The sequence below is a fragment of the Arvicanthis niloticus genome, chromosome 21, assembly GCF_011762505.2.
Source record: "Arvicanthis niloticus isolate mArvNil1 chromosome 21, mArvNil1.pat.X, whole genome shotgun sequence".
NCBI lineage: Eukaryota > Metazoa > Chordata > Mammalia > Rodentia > Muridae > Arvicanthis > Arvicanthis niloticus.
This window is the reverse complement of record NC_047678.1, coordinates 32432331-32454196: the sequence shown is the minus strand read 5'-3', so window position 1 is coordinate 32454196 and position 21866 is coordinate 32432331. Positions and strand designations below refer to the sequence as shown.

The 21866-nt window shown below is 45.0% G+C and overlaps 1 protein-coding gene across 3 annotated transcripts in view; it reads left to right on the top strand.

The window, feature by feature from the left end:
* The window catches only part of Stac (SH3 and cysteine rich domain), a 122485-nt gene that overhangs the window by 40232 nt on the left and 60387 nt on the right, over positions 1-21866 (top strand). Inside the window, exon 2 of one of the 3 annotated variants that reach the window (XM_034484114.2) lies at positions 12290-12536. The exons of 1 other annotated variant lie outside the window; for it this stretch is intronic. In XM_034484114.2, the coding sequence (XP_034340005.1) occupies positions 12290-12536 (247 nt within the window). Of the gene's footprint in view, positions 1-12256; positions 12537-21866 lie in introns of all 3 variants that reach the window. One more of the 3 variants, XM_034484113.2, reaches the window with a different exon arrangement.

The window sequence follows — 21866 nt, the reverse complement described above, 5'->3', positions numbered from 1 at the left end:
TTTCAAGTCTTTGGACCACCTCCAAGCTATATCCTGGATACAGCCTCTCCTTCGATCTTCCCTGTCTACCACTGAGGTTCCTCAGTCTTGAGTGCACTTCATAGCCATATCCGTTAGACTTGGGCTGATGAAACCTTTTGGCTTTAGGCCTTATGGTCAAGAGAAACCATTTACTCTGTTGCCTTCTTGTCCATGGGGCAGGGGTGCTACAAAATAGCTTGCAAAGATGTGGTACAGAGACAGGGCAGGGCAGGCAACACCACAAATACAGAGTTGGGTGTTTTGGATAGGAGACAGGAGGTGCCAAAGTTTCTGACAAAGAATGGAGTTAAAGTTGACGGAAAGGAAGGCTTGGACACTTGTGAGCAAGGACACTGTTTAGATAACTCTGTGATTGTCCTCCCAATAAATCTGTGAAACCTAAGCTTAGAACACAGAAGACCCACTTACTCAGTTACTCACTCCAAAACAAAGTACCCGTCCCATGCCAAAAACTATACTGTAGGCAAGGGTAAAGGGGTAAAACAGAGTCCTTACCACTCAGAAGAAGGTGAAAGTGGACAGAATTTGCCCTGGTGGTGTACTGCTCAGGATGTGGTTGCCTAGTGACATGGGATACTGAACTTTATGGTGACATTGTAGAAAGTCCTGGCAGGACACTGGCAGCACTTCTGAGCTGAGATTTAGAGGCAGAGCTAAATCCCTAGGAGCTATGGTTATAGGCATGGCTAAGACAGCCTCCCTGTTTTCCATTCTTATTACCTAGTAGGCTATACTCTGGGTGAATGTGTGGTGGACAGCACCAGGAACAGAACAGGAGCCTCCTTCGGGCAGCTCTCTCTGATAGATAGGCATCACTAGAAATGCGGTGCTGTTCCTCAGCAAGCTTTTATTGAGGACCGTATTAGTTTGTTGCGGCTGCTATAATAAAAACGCCACGAATTGGATGACATAAATAACAGAGTTATGTTTTTCCTTCATTCTAGAGGCTTGGGATCCAAATCCACACATTAAGTTCTTCTGCGCTTTCCCTCTCCTGGCTTTGCAGAGGGCTCCTTTTCTGTGTGTCCTCACCTGGTCATTTTTTCACATATCTATATAAATTAATTTTTTTTAGTGCATGCATGTGTGTATGTGTGCATGTGCGTGCGTGAGTGAGTACATGCGTGCCTCTGTGTGTGGGGTGTGTGTGTGTGTGTGTGTGTGTGTGTGTGTGTGTGTGTGTGTTTGCATGAGAGTGGGTATGAGCATCCATTCTTGTGCATAGAGGTCAGAGGTCAATTGTTGGATGCCTTCCTCTGTTCCTCTGTCACTCCCTCCCTTATTTTTTGGAGACAGGTTATTTCACTAAACCTGGAACTCACCAGGCTAGCCACTGAGCTCCACTGCCCTGCCTATCTCTGTTCTCCAAGTAGCGGCCTTACAAATGCATGATTCTGCATCCAGCTCTTACATGGACATGGGAACTTGGATACCAGTGCTTGTGCAGCAAAAATTTCCCCACTTGCCATCTCCCCATCCCCCAAATGTCTTCTTCTGGTGAGGGCACCAGTCAGATTGGATTACAGCACATTGTAATGGTCTTGTTTTGACTTTAATTACCTCTGTAAAAGCCAGATCTCCAAACATAGTCACATTTGGAGGTACAGGGTGGAGTGTTAACCTTTCCGTGTAAGACTTATAGAGGACACAGTTCAGACTGCGATCAGTCGCTACTATTTACAAAGCAGTGCTTAATCAGCAAAGCTTAGAGTTGTACATAAGTGTATATGTTTATCCTGTAGTCCTCTGGTTATTTCATCAGTGGGTTCTGTGAATCAAATTTTTGAGCAGCTCATGGTCTAAACACCTTGAATGCTTTTGAGATGGCTTTTTCCAGGATGCACACAGCCAACCTCTAACAAGAGTCAAGCCCTTTTTCTTTGCTCTTGAGAAGAAAATGATTGGTCCCAAGATGGAGCCCTCCTCAGGTTCCCTTAGCAATAGCAGCAGCAATGTGAAAAGCAGAAGAGACCAAGTATGGCCAAATATAGTATCTTGGTGAACACAGTATCTTACAGCTTGGCTTGACTGGCCTTGATAGGCCATGTGGATCAACAGCTATAATTGCCATTCATCCTTTGTGCCTTTTAGACAGGATAATATTGGTCATGGAAACATTCATTCTACATCACATGACTTCAGGCAAGCCTTCCTTCAGGCTAATAATGAACCCTCATGTGTATACCTCAAATACCAACGTGAACATTGCTAATGATTTTCTGAGTTTTTTTTTTTAAAGGCAAATTTACAGTACACACTCCATCTGAAAGTATTTTACTCCCAAATTCTTTGTTCCAATCACTATTAAATTTGCCTCCTCCTACCCTTCCCAGCCCAGCTCCATCATGGTCAGCACCTCTATTCACCCATGCACTGAGCAGCTGGCATGTAATGCCGTAAAACCCTCTCCTCTCAGGATGGAACCTCAGACGATTTCCTTATAGTGACATCAGTCCCTGGGCTTATATCCTCCCTCACCTCTGGTGGCTTCTCACTTCATTATTTCTCAACACAGAGATATGCTTTCCAAGGACGAGTCCCTAAATGCATTGTGTATGACTGGGATGACATCATACTTGGGCGACAACGTATGACTCTGCTAACATCATACTCAGGACCATGTATTACTATGTTGACATCATACCCAAGATTCATTTCAGAAAAAAAAGGTGTGGATAGCTAACGCATCTTTGGAAATCTGGGTTGTGCAGTGCTCTGACTTTGTCCATGTGTCTCAGACAGAGATGGTCACTAGAAACTAAGTTAGAGGGGTGGGACCATCCAAAGTGAGAGGACACAGTGGCTCTTGTATCCCATAACAAAGACAGAAGTTCAAGGTTACCCTTAGCTTCATCGTAAGTTTAAGACCAACCTAGACTTATAGTATGAGATCCTGTCTCAAAAAAGTAAAACTTAATTCATTTTGGGAGGTTGGAAAAAGTCTCTCTGACTCTTCTCCCCTCCCAATGCCGCCTTTCTTGGACATCGACTAGAGCAGTCGTAGTCTTCTTACTACTTTGTGACATCAATGCATGATCTCTTGTCAGGTCTGATCATTCCCGGTGTTGCTGCTTGCCTGTAGAAACATACCCTACACGTCTGAAGAATGGACTCTGGTCTTTTGTTTCACAGGGTTCTGCAGTGTCAGACCTGTGAGGGGATTTGGAAGCCCTAATTTAATCTTCTCCGTTCTCGTTGGGACTCAAGCCACGAGGCTTCAGGGACGTGCTTCAACCATGCAGCTGTTGGGGGCAGAATATGGAGTTGGTCCTGTTCAACAAATGTTGCTTTACAGACTGCTCATTAATACAACTGGGAGACATTTTCTGACCTTTAAATCACTGTCTAAACTCTAGTGAATCTGACCTGGAATGTATTGTGCTTGCAATGAAAGAAATCAGACATAGACTGGAGAGATGACCCAGTCAATAAAGTGCTTGCCATATAAGCATTGGGACCTGAGTTCTAGTCCTCCGCACCCACCTAAAAAGGCAGGCACAGTGTTGTATGTTTGTAATTCAAGCATGGAGTAGGAAGAAGAAGGAGGATCTCGAGAGCTAGCCAGGCAGCCAGCCAATCAGTGAGCTTTGCATCCAGTCAGAGAACCTGGATCAAAAGCTTAAATGGAAAATAATTGAGGCAAACACCCAAGCTGGCTTTCATGTGCACACAAATGCATGTGCATGCGCGCGTGCATGCACGCGTGCACACACACACACACACACACACACGAAAGAAATCCAATGTAAGAATTGAAATTCAGCATAAAAATTGGAAAGCTCATCATAGGCCCTGCACTTTCCCAAGGCCAGAGCACTCTGTCTGCCCACTAGCCTTGGGTGTGTCTGGGAAATACGCCGACAAACCACAGCCTCAGCTAAACTTGAAATAGACTTGGTTAGTTGTCCACGTGGTTGATGGAGGGTGAAGGGGAGTCTGTCTCAGAATATAAATGGGCAAGGGTCAATCACCTGCCTCTGCTTGCCAAGTAGCTCATTCCCATCATGCTTAGATCATCAATTAATTTAATCATGTCTTTACAGGCAAAAAAAAAAAAAAAAAAAAAAAAAAAAAAAGCCAATGACTATTTCAACAAGAAGATGTAACTATTTTAGAGGACATAGAATGTCAAGAGGAAAAACATGTCCCTTTTCAATCAAAGATGTAGATCACATAGGAAAATTCAGGATGAAATATTTGCTTGTCAACGGTTCTCTGATGACCTCCTCTGAATTCTGATACGAAAGCCAGTGTGGTACTGATGCTGTTTTAGATAGCTCAGAGGATGTTTGTAAAGGCAACTGATGGTTTAGCATCAACAAGCAAGAAAATGAGCTCAGAGTGCCCACAGGGACTGTGTGCCTCCCAAGCTGCTGCCTGTGCGGGCAGACTGGTTTTCAGCACATTTTCCCAACGTAGTTCAGACTTGAAATTCTGCTCGGAAGATCAAGCACATGCTGGTGACTTAGCTTCATCTCAACTGCAAATTCACCAATGGGTGAATCAACATGTCTGCATTATGATCACCTTCAGGCTAAATTCTTCTCCATGTGCTCTCAGGATGCCCAGTGCTTCCTAATACATGGCTTGTTGGTATTAAATTGCCATGTGTCTTAGTTAGAGTTTCCATTGCTGTGAAGAGACACCATGACCAAGGCAACTCTTAGAAAGGCCAACATTTAATTGGGGCTGGCTTACTGGTTCTAAGGCTTAGTCCATTATCATCAAGGTGGGAGCATGGCAACATCCAGGCAGGCATGGTGCTGGAGGAGCTGAGAGTTCTGCATCTTGTTCCAAAGGTAAACAGATTTACTTCCAGGCAGCTAGGAGTTGGGTCTCAAAGCCCACCTCCACAGTGGCACACTTTCTCCAACAAGGCCACACCTCCTAATAGTGCCACTCACTGGGCCAAGCATATTCAAATCACCACAAGTCTCTGGTTTCTCATCTGTAAAATAGGTAGTAACCTGTAACAGATGATCTGTGCCTTCCTAGCATCCTGCCCACCACAGTACATTGCTCTACAGTGCACCAGCCTCTTCCATCTGGAAGCTGGTCTTCCTCTTCCAGTTCTTGACGCTTCTTCCCTCTCCCTCCTGGTTTCTCCCAAGTCCTGAACAATCAAAAGATCTGTATCCTGGTCTAGAGGAAGCTCAGCCTGTAACATGCTTGCAAGTGCCCAGAAACCATGTTTAAAAAAATAAATGACAGACATTGTCATAGGTGCCTGGAAATTCTAGTACTGTGGAGGGGAGACAGGTGGGTTCCAGAGGATACTGTCTTATACTGCTTTCTGTCACACAAAAAAAATGAAGTGGATAGCACCTGAAGAACAACATATATGGTGTTCTCTGGCCTTCACATGTACCTGCACATGCATGAACCACACCCCCACAGACAGCACACACGTGAAGATCTGTATTCAACAAGCACCAGGCCTGCTGGCTTGCTTCTATCCCACCCACCCCCTCTCAAGGACAAAGCTCAACAACCAGATCTATTAGGCACCATCAGATTAAAAGCAGCTTGAAAGTAACTAGCATTTAAACAAAACTCTCCACAAACGAAGTGCTAAGATATTACAGCCCCCTCCAGCCACTATGTCTCTTTACTAATCTGCATCAAGGCAAACTCAGAGAAACTGTCTTTGACCACCCACCACCACATCTACGTCTTCCTCTCCGGACAGTCTTTCTTGAAGCTTGTTACCACACACTCAGAGCTTCACCGAATCTGCTAAGATTGTTCAAAGACCACCCTTTGCAGAGCCTTAAACCTCATGTGACTTAAATGAGGGTTGGGATTAATTTGACTCCACTGGCTTTCCATCCTTCTCCCAGTCATTTCCTGCCTTTAGCTTTCATAATATCCCTTTCTCTAGGTCCCCCTTCCTTGGCAGCTTCTCAAATACCACTGCCTGGCCTCATGAGTCTTTTCATCTACATTTGTACTATCCTGGGCTCTGTCCTTAGGCAGTGTCTCTCTCGAGGGTCTGCTCATGACATATGTAATGATTTCCTTTGGCCTCGTGGGCCTGCTTGCCATCCATACCTCATGCCTCCCCATTCACTACCCAACTCAGACCTTCCGCCTGAAGGTCAAAATCATGTATCTACTTACCAACATTTTGACTCTCCCACCCCCCCGACCCCCGTAATTTTAAATAAGCATCTCAGACATCCTGGTCTCCATGACAACATGTCTTCTCTGATGCTCTTCTAGTAAAAGGGAATGCCTCTGCTCACTCAGTTGCACCCATCAGAAATCTTAGAGTAACTCATTCACATCCTCTTACCCCTCAACAAACTCCTGGGTCCACTTTCCAAATGTACCTGCCATCCAAGTATGTCTCACCACACCTGTCAGAATCACCTCTCAGCCTGCTACTTTTTACAGGCAACTCCCAGCAGGTTTCTTTGCCTCAATCTTGCCTCCTAATCATCTGCTTCTCAAACATCCCCTAGAGCAACCCTTCCAATGAAAGTCTGACCTCATCACCTCCTTGCTCTGAACCATTGCCCTCAGGATAAATTCCACAGCCCTTACCATGACCAGCAAGGAAGCCTCAACCTGAGCTGATCTGGGACTCCTGCCCTTGCTGCATCCTCATCAGTTGCCACAAGGATGTTGCTTTCTCACTTGGACCACTGCTGCTGGCTTCCTCATTACCCACAATGCTCTTCTGCTAGTTGCCAAGCTCCCAACAATGTCTTGAGGCTAGTTATGGCCACTAGCCACAATGTTCCCCTATAACATCACCCACCCACCCACCCACCCACCAACCCACCAACCCACCTACCCACCTACCCACCACCCTCTTCACATCTCTGCTCAAATGTCACCTGTCAGATAAACCTGTTTGTGACCTTCAAAAGCCTGTATCTCTTGTTATTTCCTTTTGTAATATATGTGTTCACCCAAGTATGCTGCCCTTTAGTCTTTATTTTCCTCTGCCTACTAGACTTCAAACCTTAGGGAGGTCAATCTCACTGTTGAACACATTTCACTGCTCAATCACCAAAACTGAGCGTGATTACTGGCTCTTAGTGGCATCCAAATGGATATTCATTAGTGAGTTATTCAATGAGTGAAGGAATGAATGATCCCCTCCCTGCAAGTTTTTCTAAGATAATAGACTGGGGATGTAGCTCTGTGGTAGACTATTATGTACAAGGCCCAGCATTTGACCGCAATCACCAAATAAATACATATGTGAATAAAGTTTACTGAAATGTTAAGAGCCGAGGTATGAGTTATACCCAATGCATGAGAAGATACTTCTAAATATTTGTGGAAGCAAACTGTATGGTTCAGTGGTTAAGAGCACTTGCTGCTATTCCAGAGGACCTGAGTTCGGTTCCCAGCACCCACGTCAGGCTGCTCACAATTACTTGTGACTCCATCTACAGGGGATACTACACTTTCTTTGTTCTCTGGGGTTACCTGCACACATGTAGTATAGACATAACACAACACATAAAAAAATCTTTTAATTCTTTTATTTTAAAAAGAATATTATTCTAAATAGAACTTACCTCAGTGGTTGTGCATAGGAGTTAATCATTTTGTCCTATGTGCCTGTCAAATTCTGTTTGTATTTCCTCATTTTGTATCTTCCTCTCTGGTCTCTGCTCCTTTAAGGCTGTAAGAAGAAAGTACTCTTTTGAACTTGCAACTAGGACCCTATTTAATTGGTAGGCATGTCTTTCTTTTCTTTTTAAAGAAACTTTTTATTAGTTCTTTGTGGATTTCACATCATTCTCCCAAATCCTCATACCCGCCCTCCACCCTTGCAACCTCCCCCACAAACAAATAAAAAAATCTCATTATGGAAACTGTAGTGTGTCACAGTGTGTCCCATAGTCTACCCTTTTGTCCACACGTCTTTGCTTGTAAATACTTGTTGTAAGGACTCGTTGGTCTGGTAGGAAGCCTCTGGCTTCTGCCACTCAATAAATACAGGAATCTCATTGATATTCTTCTCGGATATCCTGTTGTTGCCCTGTATCACAAAGCACCTGAAGTTTTGGATCTGTAGACCCAGCCCCTCATGTACTACAGCAGTTAATTGATAGGGTAGATACTGGGGTGTGCCAATTTAAAACCCTGGATCTGAGCCTGAAAGGAAAGGTCAGCCTCTCCACTCTCTGGCTCTCACAACCTTAGGGTCAGCTCGTCAGCAACCCCTGCAGCCAGGGCCAGCTCTACCCTTCGAGGTGCAGGACACTCTTTCCTGAGTGTCACAGAAGGTGAAGGATATGGCAAGTTCTCCCACTTGTATGACCATCAGGCCAGCTGTGGCAAAAGGCAAGGGTGCAGGAATGTATATCTCTCTCTCCCATGCTGCTGCATGGCAGACAAGCTGAGGGCCTAGCTCTCCCATGGCCACACCTTTGGGCTGGTTTCCCTATGCCCCTAGCAATCAGGTTCAGTTATACTGTGCTACCTAAGTGAGGTACAGGTTCTGCTGTCTGACTCTGATGACCTTGGGGCTAGCTCTCCTGTCTGCCAAAGGTGGTAAGGAGTGAGGGGTATGTATGTGGCATCTCTCCCTCATTCATGTCATTGAATGGTAGACAAATGGCAAACCTAGCTCTCCCATGCTCATACCCTCAGGCCTCCTCCGCTCAGGCCTTTTCACCCATGCCCCACCACCACCACCACCTGGGTCCATCAGCTCTTCTATGCTGCCTAGGCAAGGGGCAGGGTTCCACTCTCCTGAGTCCCACAAGTAGTGAGGGGCAGGGCCCTTTCTCCTGCTCTTATGACCCTAGTGCTAGGTCTCCCACCTGCTGTAGGTGGTGAAGAGGGAAGGGGGAAGAGAGTATCCCTTCTTCATCCAGGTAGGCATGTCTTTCAAGCATTCATTTCATGAGAAATGTCCTATTGGCTTCCAACAAAATCTCTGGCTCTAGAAGTAGGCAGACCTCCTTGTCTAACACAGTGTCCATCCACACAGGCCAGGGCAAGGAAGGGAAGTGCCAACTTCTGTGTAAACTTCTGGAGACCACAGCCCTTCTTCCCCGTTCCAAAGCCCTTTACATACTCACTGACAGGGAAAAGTTCCATGTTCCTGAGACCTGGTGTAACTTCTACTCTTGGAGGTGTAACTCCAACACCTGGAGACTCATTGACCAAGAAAGGAATGAGCCTCAGGTCAACAGAAGGCAGGTTGAACGTTGAACCTGGTTTTCAGAAGCTGTTTGACCTTAAGCTGGCTACTTGATCTCCTTCATTTCTCCAAGGCTGTAATAACACCTTCCTGGCCTACACTTTTGTGTTGGTTATACACTGTCCTGTAAGCTCAGTAACCTTAATTACTGTCATGTGGTGGCTGTGTGGGATGGACAGTCTTCATGGGACTTGGCTGGGAAGTTGCAGTCTCTACTAGAGTCCCTTTTTGTCTTGCAGGAGGTGGTATGGCTCAGGTCAGTGAGCTCCCTGGGTGGAAGGAGTCTTGTCTCACACAATCTCTCAGGTTATCATATATTTGGCCCTGAAAGCATTTGCCAGGCTTCCAAAGGAGTCACAGGGTCCTGCCTTCAAACTGGCTTAGGGCTCTTCTCCTCTACACCGACCCATTCTTCTTTCTCATAAGTTCTCTTAGTTCCTCATTGGTCTTGCTTATACTCTTGCTATACATGAATACATACATACATACATACATACATACATACACGCACACATACATACACACATACATATATGATTTTTAATGCTTCTATATAAAAATCTAAGAATCTCAAAATGAGAGGAAACATGTTATTTCTCTTTCTGAGACTAGGTTAATTTACTTAATGTGACTATATCCAGTTAGATCATTTTTTCTTCAAATAACATTATTTTCTTCAACTTTATGACCAAAAAGAATATATATATATATATTCACATTTTTTATCTGTACCTCTGTTGCCAGACATCTAGAATAGATAATAGACAAGGAACTTAGTTTTTGTGGCTGTACTCAACCAATAACATTCTTTTATGAAATATCCTTATACGATAGTACAATATTCAGTGAATACATAGTTAATTTTTAAAAATATAATTACACGTGCGTATGTACACGGGCTCCACAGGGCACAGGTGGTAGTCACAGTACACCTTGTGTGAGTCGTTCTCTTCCCATCACGTGGTCTCGGGAATGGAACTCAGGTCTCAGGCTTGATAACAAGTGCCTTTTATTTACTAATCCCATGCATTAGCCTGACATTAAAGTGAAAGCAAAGTTTAAAAGCCTGGGTGACTCACATCTGAACTCTCAGCAGAAGGCTGAGGAAAGAGGGTATCTTGCAAATCTGAGGCTGATCTGGGCAGTGGAGTAAGTTCTAAGCCAGCCTAGGCTATGATGTGAGATCTTGTCTCATCTCTGCCTCTAAAACTGGACAAACCCTTAAGCCAGCAAGTTCACAGAGTGGAGAATAGACTCTATTCAGTCGTTAAGAGCACTCACTTGCTGCTGTTCCGGATGACCTGAGTTCAGTCTATTGCAAACTCACACTGCAAATTGACAAGACCTTTCGAAGGTAGAGACGTACAGCCTTCTTGTGCTTTTCCTGTGCCACAGATCTGTGACCACAGTGGCTTTCTAGTCCTCTGAGGTCAAGATAGAGGTGGGGATGGAGGTGACAGACTTGACATTGCTCTGTCAGCTCCTCTCAAATGTCCTCAGGGAGCCTGGCCCCACTGTGTAGAGACTCCAGTCAGCCCAGGGCACCTTCATGCATAGCTTCAGTTGCTGCACAAATGTGATTTCAGGCAAAAAGAAGAATGGCCACAGATGAATACTTACCAACACCTCAAAGGTGTTGCAACCTCTAAAAGCCATACAACTAATTCATTGTTTACTCCTTCTATCTGGGTGGCAGGAAGACAGGTGCTAAGGGCTGATAATGAAATGTATGAGAGATTTTTAAAGAACCGTATTAGCTGGCAAGACTGAGCAAAGTCAAGGTTGATGCCGACTGTGGCCAGTGCTGAGGACCCAGGAGTCTGAGCAGCAGGGGCTGGACCCTTTGTTTGTTTAGTGCAGGGATTGAGCCTAACATTTTACCCATGCCAGGAAAACACTCTACCACTGAGCTTTCTCTTCCACCTTGTTTTATCACTATTTAATTTTCAAGACATGGACTTGCCAAAGCTGAACCAAACTCACTCTGCAGGCCTTGTGATCCGCAAGCTACAGCCTTCTGAGTAGCTAGGGGCCAAGGCCTGCACTACCACATTCATATAAAGCTGTTCTTTATGCCTAAGGAAAAGGGAAGTTCTCAGAGGATTTTAAGTACAAAGCTCCTGCACTCACATCTGTGCATCCAGAAGTTCCCTCCGGCTGGGTCAGATTAGCGATGCAAAACGGGACTCAAGTCCTGCGAGCACCCTTCCAAATCCATGTCGTGTCTCACCATAAGTCCCAAAGACAAAGAAGAAATGACCTGGTTCACTGAGGCTGAAAGCCAGGGCAAGGACACATGAAGGGCCAGGAAAGCTAAACAGGCTTTTGAAATACTAAGTCCTAAACACATACCACATATATAAACACATAGCATACATGTACCTCACACTCCCCTATACCACATACACACAGGCACATGCATATATATATATATATATATATATATATATATATATAGGCATAGAGGCATGTCTTATACACAGTACATGTTTCTTTCCACATGTTTCAGATACAAGCAGACTGGCGAGCTTCTGTTTTTCATTCTGGAGACCATTTAGCCAGATTAATGTCAAGTCAGAGGAAGACATCATTTGTATACTATGCTGTCCTTAGAGACAAATAGCTACTGACTGTTCATAAGAAAGAGAAGACTGTATTACACAGCCTTGGTACCCAGAGTTCATACCTCACTTCCAACTATGCAAACTCAAAAGACAAAAGGCCAAAAGCCCAGGGTCCTGAGGTTTGTGTCCTAGGACTTCAGGCAGCACATTGGTGGGGCCTAAGAAAGCAAGGCTGCAAAGGAAGACCGTGGAATGGGCAGATTGAGCCTCTTTCTGCTCACTGGCTTATGGGGCACAGCGTGGACTACTGAGTCCCATTTCAGGTATCCACTGACCTTGGACTGCCCACACTGAGGCCTGGCAGAAACTCCCAGGCTAAGGCTAAGGTATTCGTGGGGTCCAGGGCAGAGATGGCTGCATCCCCCACAGGAGTCACAGGACCCATCATAAGAGAGGCTGTCCTGTCATTGCCTTGCAGCTCCAGAAACTAAAACGGTCACTTTCTTTCAAGACCAAGAGCTTGCGGAGCAAAAGTGCTGACAACTTCTTCCCAAGAACCAACAGTGATGTGAAACCGCAAGCAGACCTGCTGGCCAAGGCCAGCCCAAGCCCCAGCCCAATACTCATCCCTGGAAGCCCAGCATCCATGCCCACCAAGGCTGGCCTGCACCCTGGCAGCAACAGCAAGGTTCACGCCTTTCAGGAACATGTCTTTAAGAAGCCCACCTTCTGTGATGTCTGCAACCACATGATCGTGGGTAAGACCTCCCCCAACTCCTACAGGTGCAATGCCCCTGGGAAAATGAATGAGAGCTGGGTGCCCAGGTTCAGAGACTCAGAGAGCAGCTCTGAGTTTCAGAGAGTTAGATGCAAGAGGGTCCATGTGAGGAATGGCCTTGAGGGAGGGGACTTATTCAAAGCAAAGGAAGCAGGTCCAGGTGGAGGGAGAGTTTGTTTGGAATAGGGTCGGAACCAAATCAGCAGCTAGCATTCTCTACCAGAAGCTTGGTGCCCTTTATACCTTTTCTGTATGTGGCCCATGTATACCTGCCTAAGCCTATTATCCCAGGTAGGGACAGGAGTCCTGAGATATTTGTGTCTGTCATCACTGAAATCGGATACCTCAGTGATGGCTATGAGACCAGGAAGGTAGAATGTTCTCTGATTCCCTCAGTCTTGTCAAGGTCCAGCTAAAGGGTGTGTCAATGTAAAAAAAAAGAAGAAGAGAGAGTTTCTTCTAGAGCCAAATATTAGTGGCCATGGTCCCAGGAATACAGATTTAGGCTACCCCAGTACCATGCTTCAATGTTTCATCAAAGTTATAAATCAGGAGACTTCTTTTTCAAATATGTGAGTGTGATCAGCATGTCACCAAAAAAAGCAGGGAGGTCTCAGGTATCAGCAGCAGGTGCAGGTGTGACCTGTGACATCCTCAGCCTTTGGGATGGTGGAAGTTAAAGGTCATCATATACTTAGAGAACTCTTTACCTCCAAGTCTTACAAGGCTGGTAGGTCAAACACAGTGGGTCATTAATGACTGGGAGACTAAAGATAGTCCAAGACCAATCGTCTCTGCAGTAGTTCAGCTCTCTGAAATGATGGAAGTTTTAATCAATCAGCTTCAGAGAGTGTTATGAAGGACAGCTGTACATCAGTACAGCTTTGTCCTGGGACCTTCTGTTGCCAAGTGGGATATTCTATATGGGAAGCAGTATCATATCTATTGCTGCTACAGCCATTGAGACCTGTCTACATTTTCAGATAAGGCTTGTCACCTCGAGAGTTGCCTTGCTGCTCTCAACTATGTCCGTCCTTCCTCTACAGCACATTTAGAAAACAAAGTCTGTATTCGTCAGATTTGTTGCATCCACCATAATGCTGCATAAAGATGGCCACAAAACTACCACACTAAAATAAGCCATTTTTCAAATCTGACCTGAGCATATTCAGATCAGCTAGAGCTAGACTGACTGATCCACCACTACATAGCTACATCTTTTCTTGTCCTTGACCTTACACTTTCCTTAAGCCAGAGACCCAGACTTGCCAGGTCGCTATCCCAGCCAGGACAACAGGCAGAAGGCAAAGTGCCTTCCTTGGCTTCTTGAGCTGGAGGTGGCCAACTGTGAATCCCTTTGGTTGGATACATTGAATGAGAAATCTCAACAGTCAGGAAGGTAGAGAAAAACCATTTGATTTTCCAGCTGCCTGGAAAGGGGGATAAAGAGGTAGAGAACAGGGTCAGCAATCTGATCTGATGCTGAGGTCCTTTTTGGATTTTTTCAACCACTTTGGCCAGTAGGTGCAGCTCCTTCTTGGAGCTCCCACCCACTCCATCTCCATTTGAGCATGGTACCTGGCTGCCAGTGTGGGAGCCTGGGGGAGGGGGGGAGTCCCATCATGCTCCCTGCTCTAAGTACTTAGGCAGCCTGCCTCCTGCTTGGTTTTCTTGAATGCCTCCTTTCTGAATCCCATGCATGCATCCCCTCGGGTCCTTTTCAAGGTAGTGCTATTCATAACCCTGAAAGAGGTGCTGATGAGGATCTATTTTAGGTCTCATTGTGATGCAAGCAAAAAGACAAGGAGTGTGTGTCTTTTCAGAATGAGTAATGGAAATGTGTTCACCTCTGAGGAATGTCACAGCCATTACCTTAGTGGGGTTCTCGGGACACCTCAAGTACAGCAACTTTATAAGACTCAGTACTAAAGAAGGTTGTGTTGTGATTTTTATCTGAATTAAATTTATGTTGTGACTGGCTTTAAAAAAAAAAAAAAAGTATGTGTCTATGCTTGGTGGGGAGTGGGGAGAGTTACGTGCACATGCGTACATATGCTCACGGAGGCCAGAGTTGGAATGGCATGTGGGAATGGAACTTAGGTCTTCTAAAAGAGTAGCAAGTGCTTTTAACTGCTGAGCCATCTCTCCAGCTCCACATGACTGCCTTTATTTTATTACTTTTTGAAGACAGAGTTTGCATGGATCCCAGGCTGGCCTAAGTATCTCAGATTAGGATAATCCTGAACTTCTAATCATCCGGCCTTTCCTTCATCAGGGAACTGGGATTGCATTTGTGTACTACCTGGTTTTATAAGGTGCTGAGATCAAACCCAGCTCTTCATGAATGCTGAGAGTGGTGGTAAATGTGTGTACATGTGGAGACCAGAGGTTGAAGGTCAGGTACCATCGCTATGGCTCTCCTTAGTTTGTTGAGGCAGGGTCTCTCACTGAACTGGGGTTCATCCTTTCTGCTAGGCTGGCCAGCCAGGACCTTCAGGAATCTGCCCACCTTATCCCAACCCAACACCAGCACTGGGATTATAAATATATTCCACTATTCTTCCTGCCTTTATATGGGTTTGGGGCATTAAACTCAAACCATCTTGCTTGCTAAGCAAGCACTTTCTCCATTAACCAGTTGTTCTCAACCTGTAGGTTGTGACCTCCTTTCGGACTTAACCAACCCCTTCACAGAGATCACATAAGACCACCAGAAATTCGTAACAGTAGCAAAATTACAGTTTTGAAATGGCACCGAAAATAATGTTACGGTTGGGGGTCACCACACCATGAGGAACTGTATTAAAGGGTCTCAGCACTGGGAGGTTGAAGACCACTGGCCTAAGCCATCTCCCAGCCAGTCTGTTCTTTTATCTTTAAAAACCAAAAGGGAAAAAAGATAGTCAACAAGTCAACCTGATCTTTCCAAGGATCAAACAAAACAAATTAGTGTCTTCTTTCAGGAGAGCAGGTAAAGGATGGAAAGATGCAAGGTGGAACAGAAGTGATACAAGAGGCATTTCTGAAAGAAAGATAAGGCTGATATCCATCTCCACCACCTCTACATCCATCACCACCTCCACCACCACCTCCATCACCACCATCAACACCACCACCACCTCCACCTCCACTACCACCTCCACCACCACCATCACCACCTCTATCACCTCCACCTCCACCACCAGCACCACCAGCACCACCACCATTAGCACCACCACCACTACCTCCACCACCACCTCCACCACCATCACCACCAGCACCACCACCAGCACCACCATTAGCACCACCACCACTACCTCCACCACCACCTCCACCACCATCACCTCCACCTCCACCACCACCTCCACCTCCACCTCCACCTCCAGCACCACCACCATCACCACTACCATCACCACCACCACCTCCACCACCACTAGCACCAGTATCACCACCAACACCACTGGCGGCAGCAGCAGCGCCACCACCTCACCACCAACACCTCCACCATCACCACCACCACCACTTCCACCACCATCACCGCTATCACTACCAATACCACCACCACCACCCAGGTTTCTGAAACAAAGGTACACTCACAGCTGGTTGATGCCTGTTCTTAAAGTTGTGAAGGTTGTATGTCCACTATGAGTAGACTGACCAGTAAAGATAGGCTCATAGCTGACGAACTGTTTCAAGTTCCTCTGCCTTCAACTTGATGCCCAAGGCCTTCCCTACTGAGCTGGCTCCCACTCCCTGTGGGTCAAGCAAATTGAAGCTTTGCCCTCCAGCTAGTCTAATCATGTCTCTAGGGCTTGCCTATTAAGGTGGTGGTAGAAGGTGCTGGGGATATTTTTTAATAGTTTAGTATAATATTTTAATTTATTCTTTGAAATTTTTATTCATGAATACAATATATTTCAATCATATTCAGCCCCTCTTCCCCTCTCCAATTTTTTTCTGGATCTCTAATTCCCCCTCCCAACTTTGTGTTCTTAAAAAACAAAAAACAAAACAACAACAACAAACCTTGCTGTGTGCCCAGCCTTATCCATACAGGAAACCACAGAAGCTGTTAGTTAGTGAATTCAATTGTCTTTTGGTGTCCAGAAGACACTCTTTCTCCCTGGTCCTCTCCAATCCCCGGCTCTCACAATCGGTCTACATTCTGTTCCTCTATTTTCCCTGAGACTTGGGGGTAGGGAGTGTGATTTCTCGCTTCTTTTGGTTATCCCTGCCTACAAGAATTGGTTACCTATTCAATCTATAATAGACAACCCAACCTTGCATAGAAATGTGAGCGCAGCAAGCAATCCTGTGTGCCTTATGAGCTCCAGAGATGAATGACCCTGCCTCTGGGACAACAGGACTCAAGATTAGGTCTTAGCTGGAGAGAATTCTGAACTGATTGAATTCCTCGGTGAGAGCACTTTTATTTTTTTCTCCAAGTAGATCCCCTTGTGAAATCCTTAAGGCTTTACAAGGAGACTGGAGAGCATGGACCATTTTCCTGTGTGTCACCTAGATGGATTCCAGCTACTGCATTCTGCCTTGATATTGAATTGAGTATTGGCAGTGAGCCACTCAAGAGAACATTGAACCCATGTGATAATAGGTCAACATGTGCTCTAAGGTGGTATGCATGTGTTTGTATGTGTGCATTCACACATGCTTATGTGTGTATGCACAGAATGTACATGTGGAGACTGAAGTCAATGTTGGGTATCTTCATTCTGGCTGGCCAGCATGCTCCAGGGATCCTCCCATCTCTATCTCTCTGGTGCTGAGGTTATACCACCATATCCAGCTTTTTCACTGAAGTGAAACACATGTTCTCAATATGACTAACCCTAGGCATGGGTCTGATTAAGAAAAAATTTCCCTTACAAGTCCCAAGTTTTCATTTTTTCACTACACACCATGTTTCTAAGAGTATTTTAAATTAATTTTAATGGTTTTAGCTGTAGCCTGCTTAGAAGATATCGCCTATTAAATGGACTCAGATTTAGTGAACAGATTGTTAGGAAAAAGATTGAATTTCCCTGCTTAAAATTTCAACTCTCCCTGAAACAATCCATGGCTTTCATATCTACCTAAGTTCTCCACAAAGGAAAATAACAATAGTGATGTCTATGTATGGATTATTATGAGAGAGCTTAGTTGTAGGGGTGCCCTTGGGAAGAGAACCCAAAAAAAAAAAAAACCAGAAAAGACAAGAGAAGGCATTAAGTGAGATTGTGGTCTCATCCATAGACTATGTCAGATTGGACCAAGTAAAGAGTCCTTCCAGAAACAAGGGACTTCCCTTGTACTTGCCATATCAGCCAGTCACTGGCCATGGCTGCCCTAGAGGGAAGAAGGAATGGGGCATCCAGCAAACAGGATCCTATTTGGTTAAGACTAATTATCTTGCAGAAACTGGGGAAATGAGGGATGTATGACATACTAGCAATCAATGATCACTGCACCAGCATGATAAATGAGCTAGGAGCAAGGCATCATCAGGATGCCCATGAGCGTTCCTCAACAGGGTGGCATCCTTTACTGGAACATCAGTGCTGTGAGATGCTGGTGCTGTAAGGCAGCGTCCTCTTCTAGGACATGAGTGTTGTGAGATGCTGATACTGTAGGGGAATCATCTTTTAATGGGAATGCATTTAAGATTCAGAGAGATCCTGCTGTCGGTGGCCCCGTCGCCATTATAGTGAATCAGTTGACATGAGGAAACACTACCACACTTCCAAGATAGATCTTTCTATTGTGCTTTTGTCTGACCATTATTTTAACTGTCTCCTGACCTGTTCTGAATGCATCCCACTGTTCTAGCTATTAACTAAACCTTTAGTAGAAAAGGCACACATACACATAAACTCAAAACATGCAATCTAAAAGGAAGGGGCATTGCATATGCAAAGAATAAGTTGAGTGGAAATGGCCAGAGACTTTCAGGAATATCTAAAGTCAAATGTACAGTCTGTGTGTTCTCAGAGCTGATGGAACCTAGAACCTCAGGGGTACCTGTGGTAGTTTAAGTGAACAATGTTTTCAGGCTGTACAGCTTGTACACAAGAAAATATAAGCATCTCAAGAGCCTTCCTAGACATATATCAAATAGAAGCCTCCTTAAGCAGTAGTGTGTTCCCCGAATTCCATCCCTTTGAAAGGGTAAAACCCTCGGCCCACTGGCATAAGGAGAAATGGGACAAGAGGCAGGAGGAATACAGATCTGTGGCCGTTTTTCCCTCTTTTGTCTCAGACAACCTATTCTCCATGGAAAGTTCTGGATACTGTTTTCTCAGCTCTTTGTTGGCATTCTGGCATTTGTCATCAGCAATATCCTTCCTTCATTCTAACTGGCCCTCAACCTAGCTAATCCTAAATCTACTGAGACCCAATTAAGAGGCGTCTGTCAGTTCTGTAACAAACACTTGCTATCTCTGAAATTTCAAGTCGGTTCTCACAGCCCAGTCTTGGTAAGTTCCTTGAAGATGCGATCAGCTTTAATAACACGCAGTACCCCAGTTCTGAGTAGCCTATCCTGCCGGATTATTCATCTCTGCCATAGCTTACCTAGCTACTTCATTATGATTACAGGACATAGATGCAAAGCAACACTCTTCCCATCAAACAGATGTCCTCCTGTTATTTTCCCATTTGGTCCCTTCTAAGAGAATCACATGCTGCTGGGCAAAGAACATTAAATGAAAGAAGGTAGAAGTAGCCCTGGAGAGTTCAGTCCTTCATTGAGTGCTTTTCTTGCAATCATTAGGACCCCAGTTCAGTTCCCAGGACCCATGTTGAGAGGTCAGATGTGGTGACACATGCTTTTAGTCTGTACTGGAGAAGTGGAGACAGGCGAATCCTTGGGGCTCATTGGTCAGACAACCCAGCCTACTTGGGCAAGCTCCAAACCAGAAAGAGATTCTGACTCAGAAAAAGCAAAAGTAAAGGTACCTAAAGCAGTAATCCCACAGCTGACCTCCACATACATACACAGTGGGGCAGGGTGAAGAGGGGGGTGGGGACAATCACAGTAAGGAGATGGTAACTGTCACTAAGGACTCTCTTCTAAATGCCCCGCTTCCCTGATGCTTCTTGGTCACTAGTGAATACAGTTTAGCATGTCTTTCTGTCACACATGATTTAGAGAACCTTTCGATTCCTCCAAAGCTAAATATATTGAAAAATTATTAAGATTTAAATCTCAGGCTCAATGCCATTGCTGTCATTCTCAAACAGAAGTGTGCGTAGCCGGTACTCCATACCTTTCAGGTAAAAGAAGAAAGCACAACCTACTTCAAAAGCTGCATCTCCTGTTATTTTTCTGATCTCTTGGCTGCTGCCAACAAAAGCGGATTTAAACTATTTCTCTGAAAATTGCTTAAATAAAAAGGATTAAGCCAGAGGCTGGGGAAATAATGGCTAGGTTGATAAAGTGTACATCACACACAATTGAGGACCTGTGTCCTGATTCCCACTACTTCTGTAAAAAGCTTGGTGCAGTTGCACATGTCTGTAACCGCAGTGCTGGGGAGGCACGGGCAGGATGCTCCCCAGGGCTTGATAATAGGTGAGTTCCAGGTTCCTTGTGCCAAAAAGTAAAATGCAAAGAACTAGAGGATGACACTAAAATCAACCTAGGACAAACACATATGTACACATGTGTGTACACACACACACACATACATGCACACACGCATGCATACACACTTGTACACACAAACACGACATCACAATTGTGCCAGCAGAATTAGATGCGAATTAGGCAGCAAAGAATATGCTTTTCCATGTCTCAGTCTTGGAAATCCTGGCTACAGACAAACAGTGTTTGTGGGATCGTGTAGGCTTGTCTGTCATCATTTCAAAGGGGCAAAATCCTTGGCCCACTGCCCAAAGAAAACATAGAGGAGGTTGGGAAGAACCACCCATTACAGTGTCTTCCTGCTCCGCCACAGAGAATTTGTTTTCCATGGAAAGTTCTAGATACTGTTTCCTGACCAGTCCAAAGTCTATTGAGAGCTAATTAAAAACCGATCTTCCAGTTCTCAGGAATAACGTTTCCTCTGAGTTTCCACGCCAGCCAAGACTTTGATAAATTCCTTGAAGACGTTTTCAGCTCTAAGGTGTGTGCCTATCATTGTAGCAACTGCAGGGCAAACACCTGACACACAGCACTTAAAAATAGTCGTGGGTGGAGCTAGCACTGTAGCTCATTTGGGAGAATGTCTACCTGTATGCATAAAGCCCTGGGCTGTGTCACTGGCCTTGGTTAAAGTGAGAATGGTCACAGACACCTGTAATGCCAGCACTTGGGTGGGCGGTAGAATCAGGGGGATCAGAAATTCAGATCATTCTCAGCTATACATGGAGTTCAAGACCAGCCAGAACTACCAGAAACTGCCTTAGAAAAGATATAAGTGAATAGGGGAAAGAGTTTCTAAACTTACAAAAGAAAATTATTTCTTAGTGCAAGAATATGGAACTATCCCTGGGCTATTTATCAGACCCCAGCCAGCCCTGGGTTCTGAGACTTGACACAGACAAATGACACAGGGGCCTGACTTTCTCGTGGTCCATATTTCTCTTGATATATTATTGTCTGTTGTGTGTGTTGATACAAATTTACACATTGCACAAAGGTTCCTGACAGCCCTTGCTGTGACCTGAATCCATGCCTGAGACAGATGTCATACTATCCTGTCTAGCTGTTAGTGATGGGTGCCCCGGCACATCACGTCCATTCTGTAATGTGTGCTCGCTGGGCTTAACTTCCAACATTTTGACATGGTTGTTGTGTGGTGATTCTTTGATAATTCCATACATCTGTGTAATCATTCTTATTACTCTCTATCTCACTGGATGTCCCTCCCACTTCTGTCACCACCACCCCTGGACCATCCCAGACCTTTTTGCATGCCCACATCCTTATGTTCTCCATTGTGACCCACTGAATTTCACCAGAGCTGTCTGGGTGCCCATGGGAATGGAACCCAGTGCAGCCTGATGGGCTACCCCAGACTCTGCTATGTTCTCTTTCTCAAGCAGGCAGGATGGAAATTCATGTGTATTTTTTGACTGAACCTATTTTTTTTATTCCATCTGTTTTCAAATATTCGGCCTTCCTGGACTGCCCAGATGTCTATCAGGGCAAGTATCACACTTGCCCTCAAGCTTTATACCCTGAGTTTGCACTCCAAGACTTACATGGTATAGGAGACAACAAACCCCAGCAAGCATTTCTGACCTCTACACACCCGTGCGCACACATGCACACACGCACACACACTTGCATGCATACACATGCACACATAAGCACACACACACATACATACAC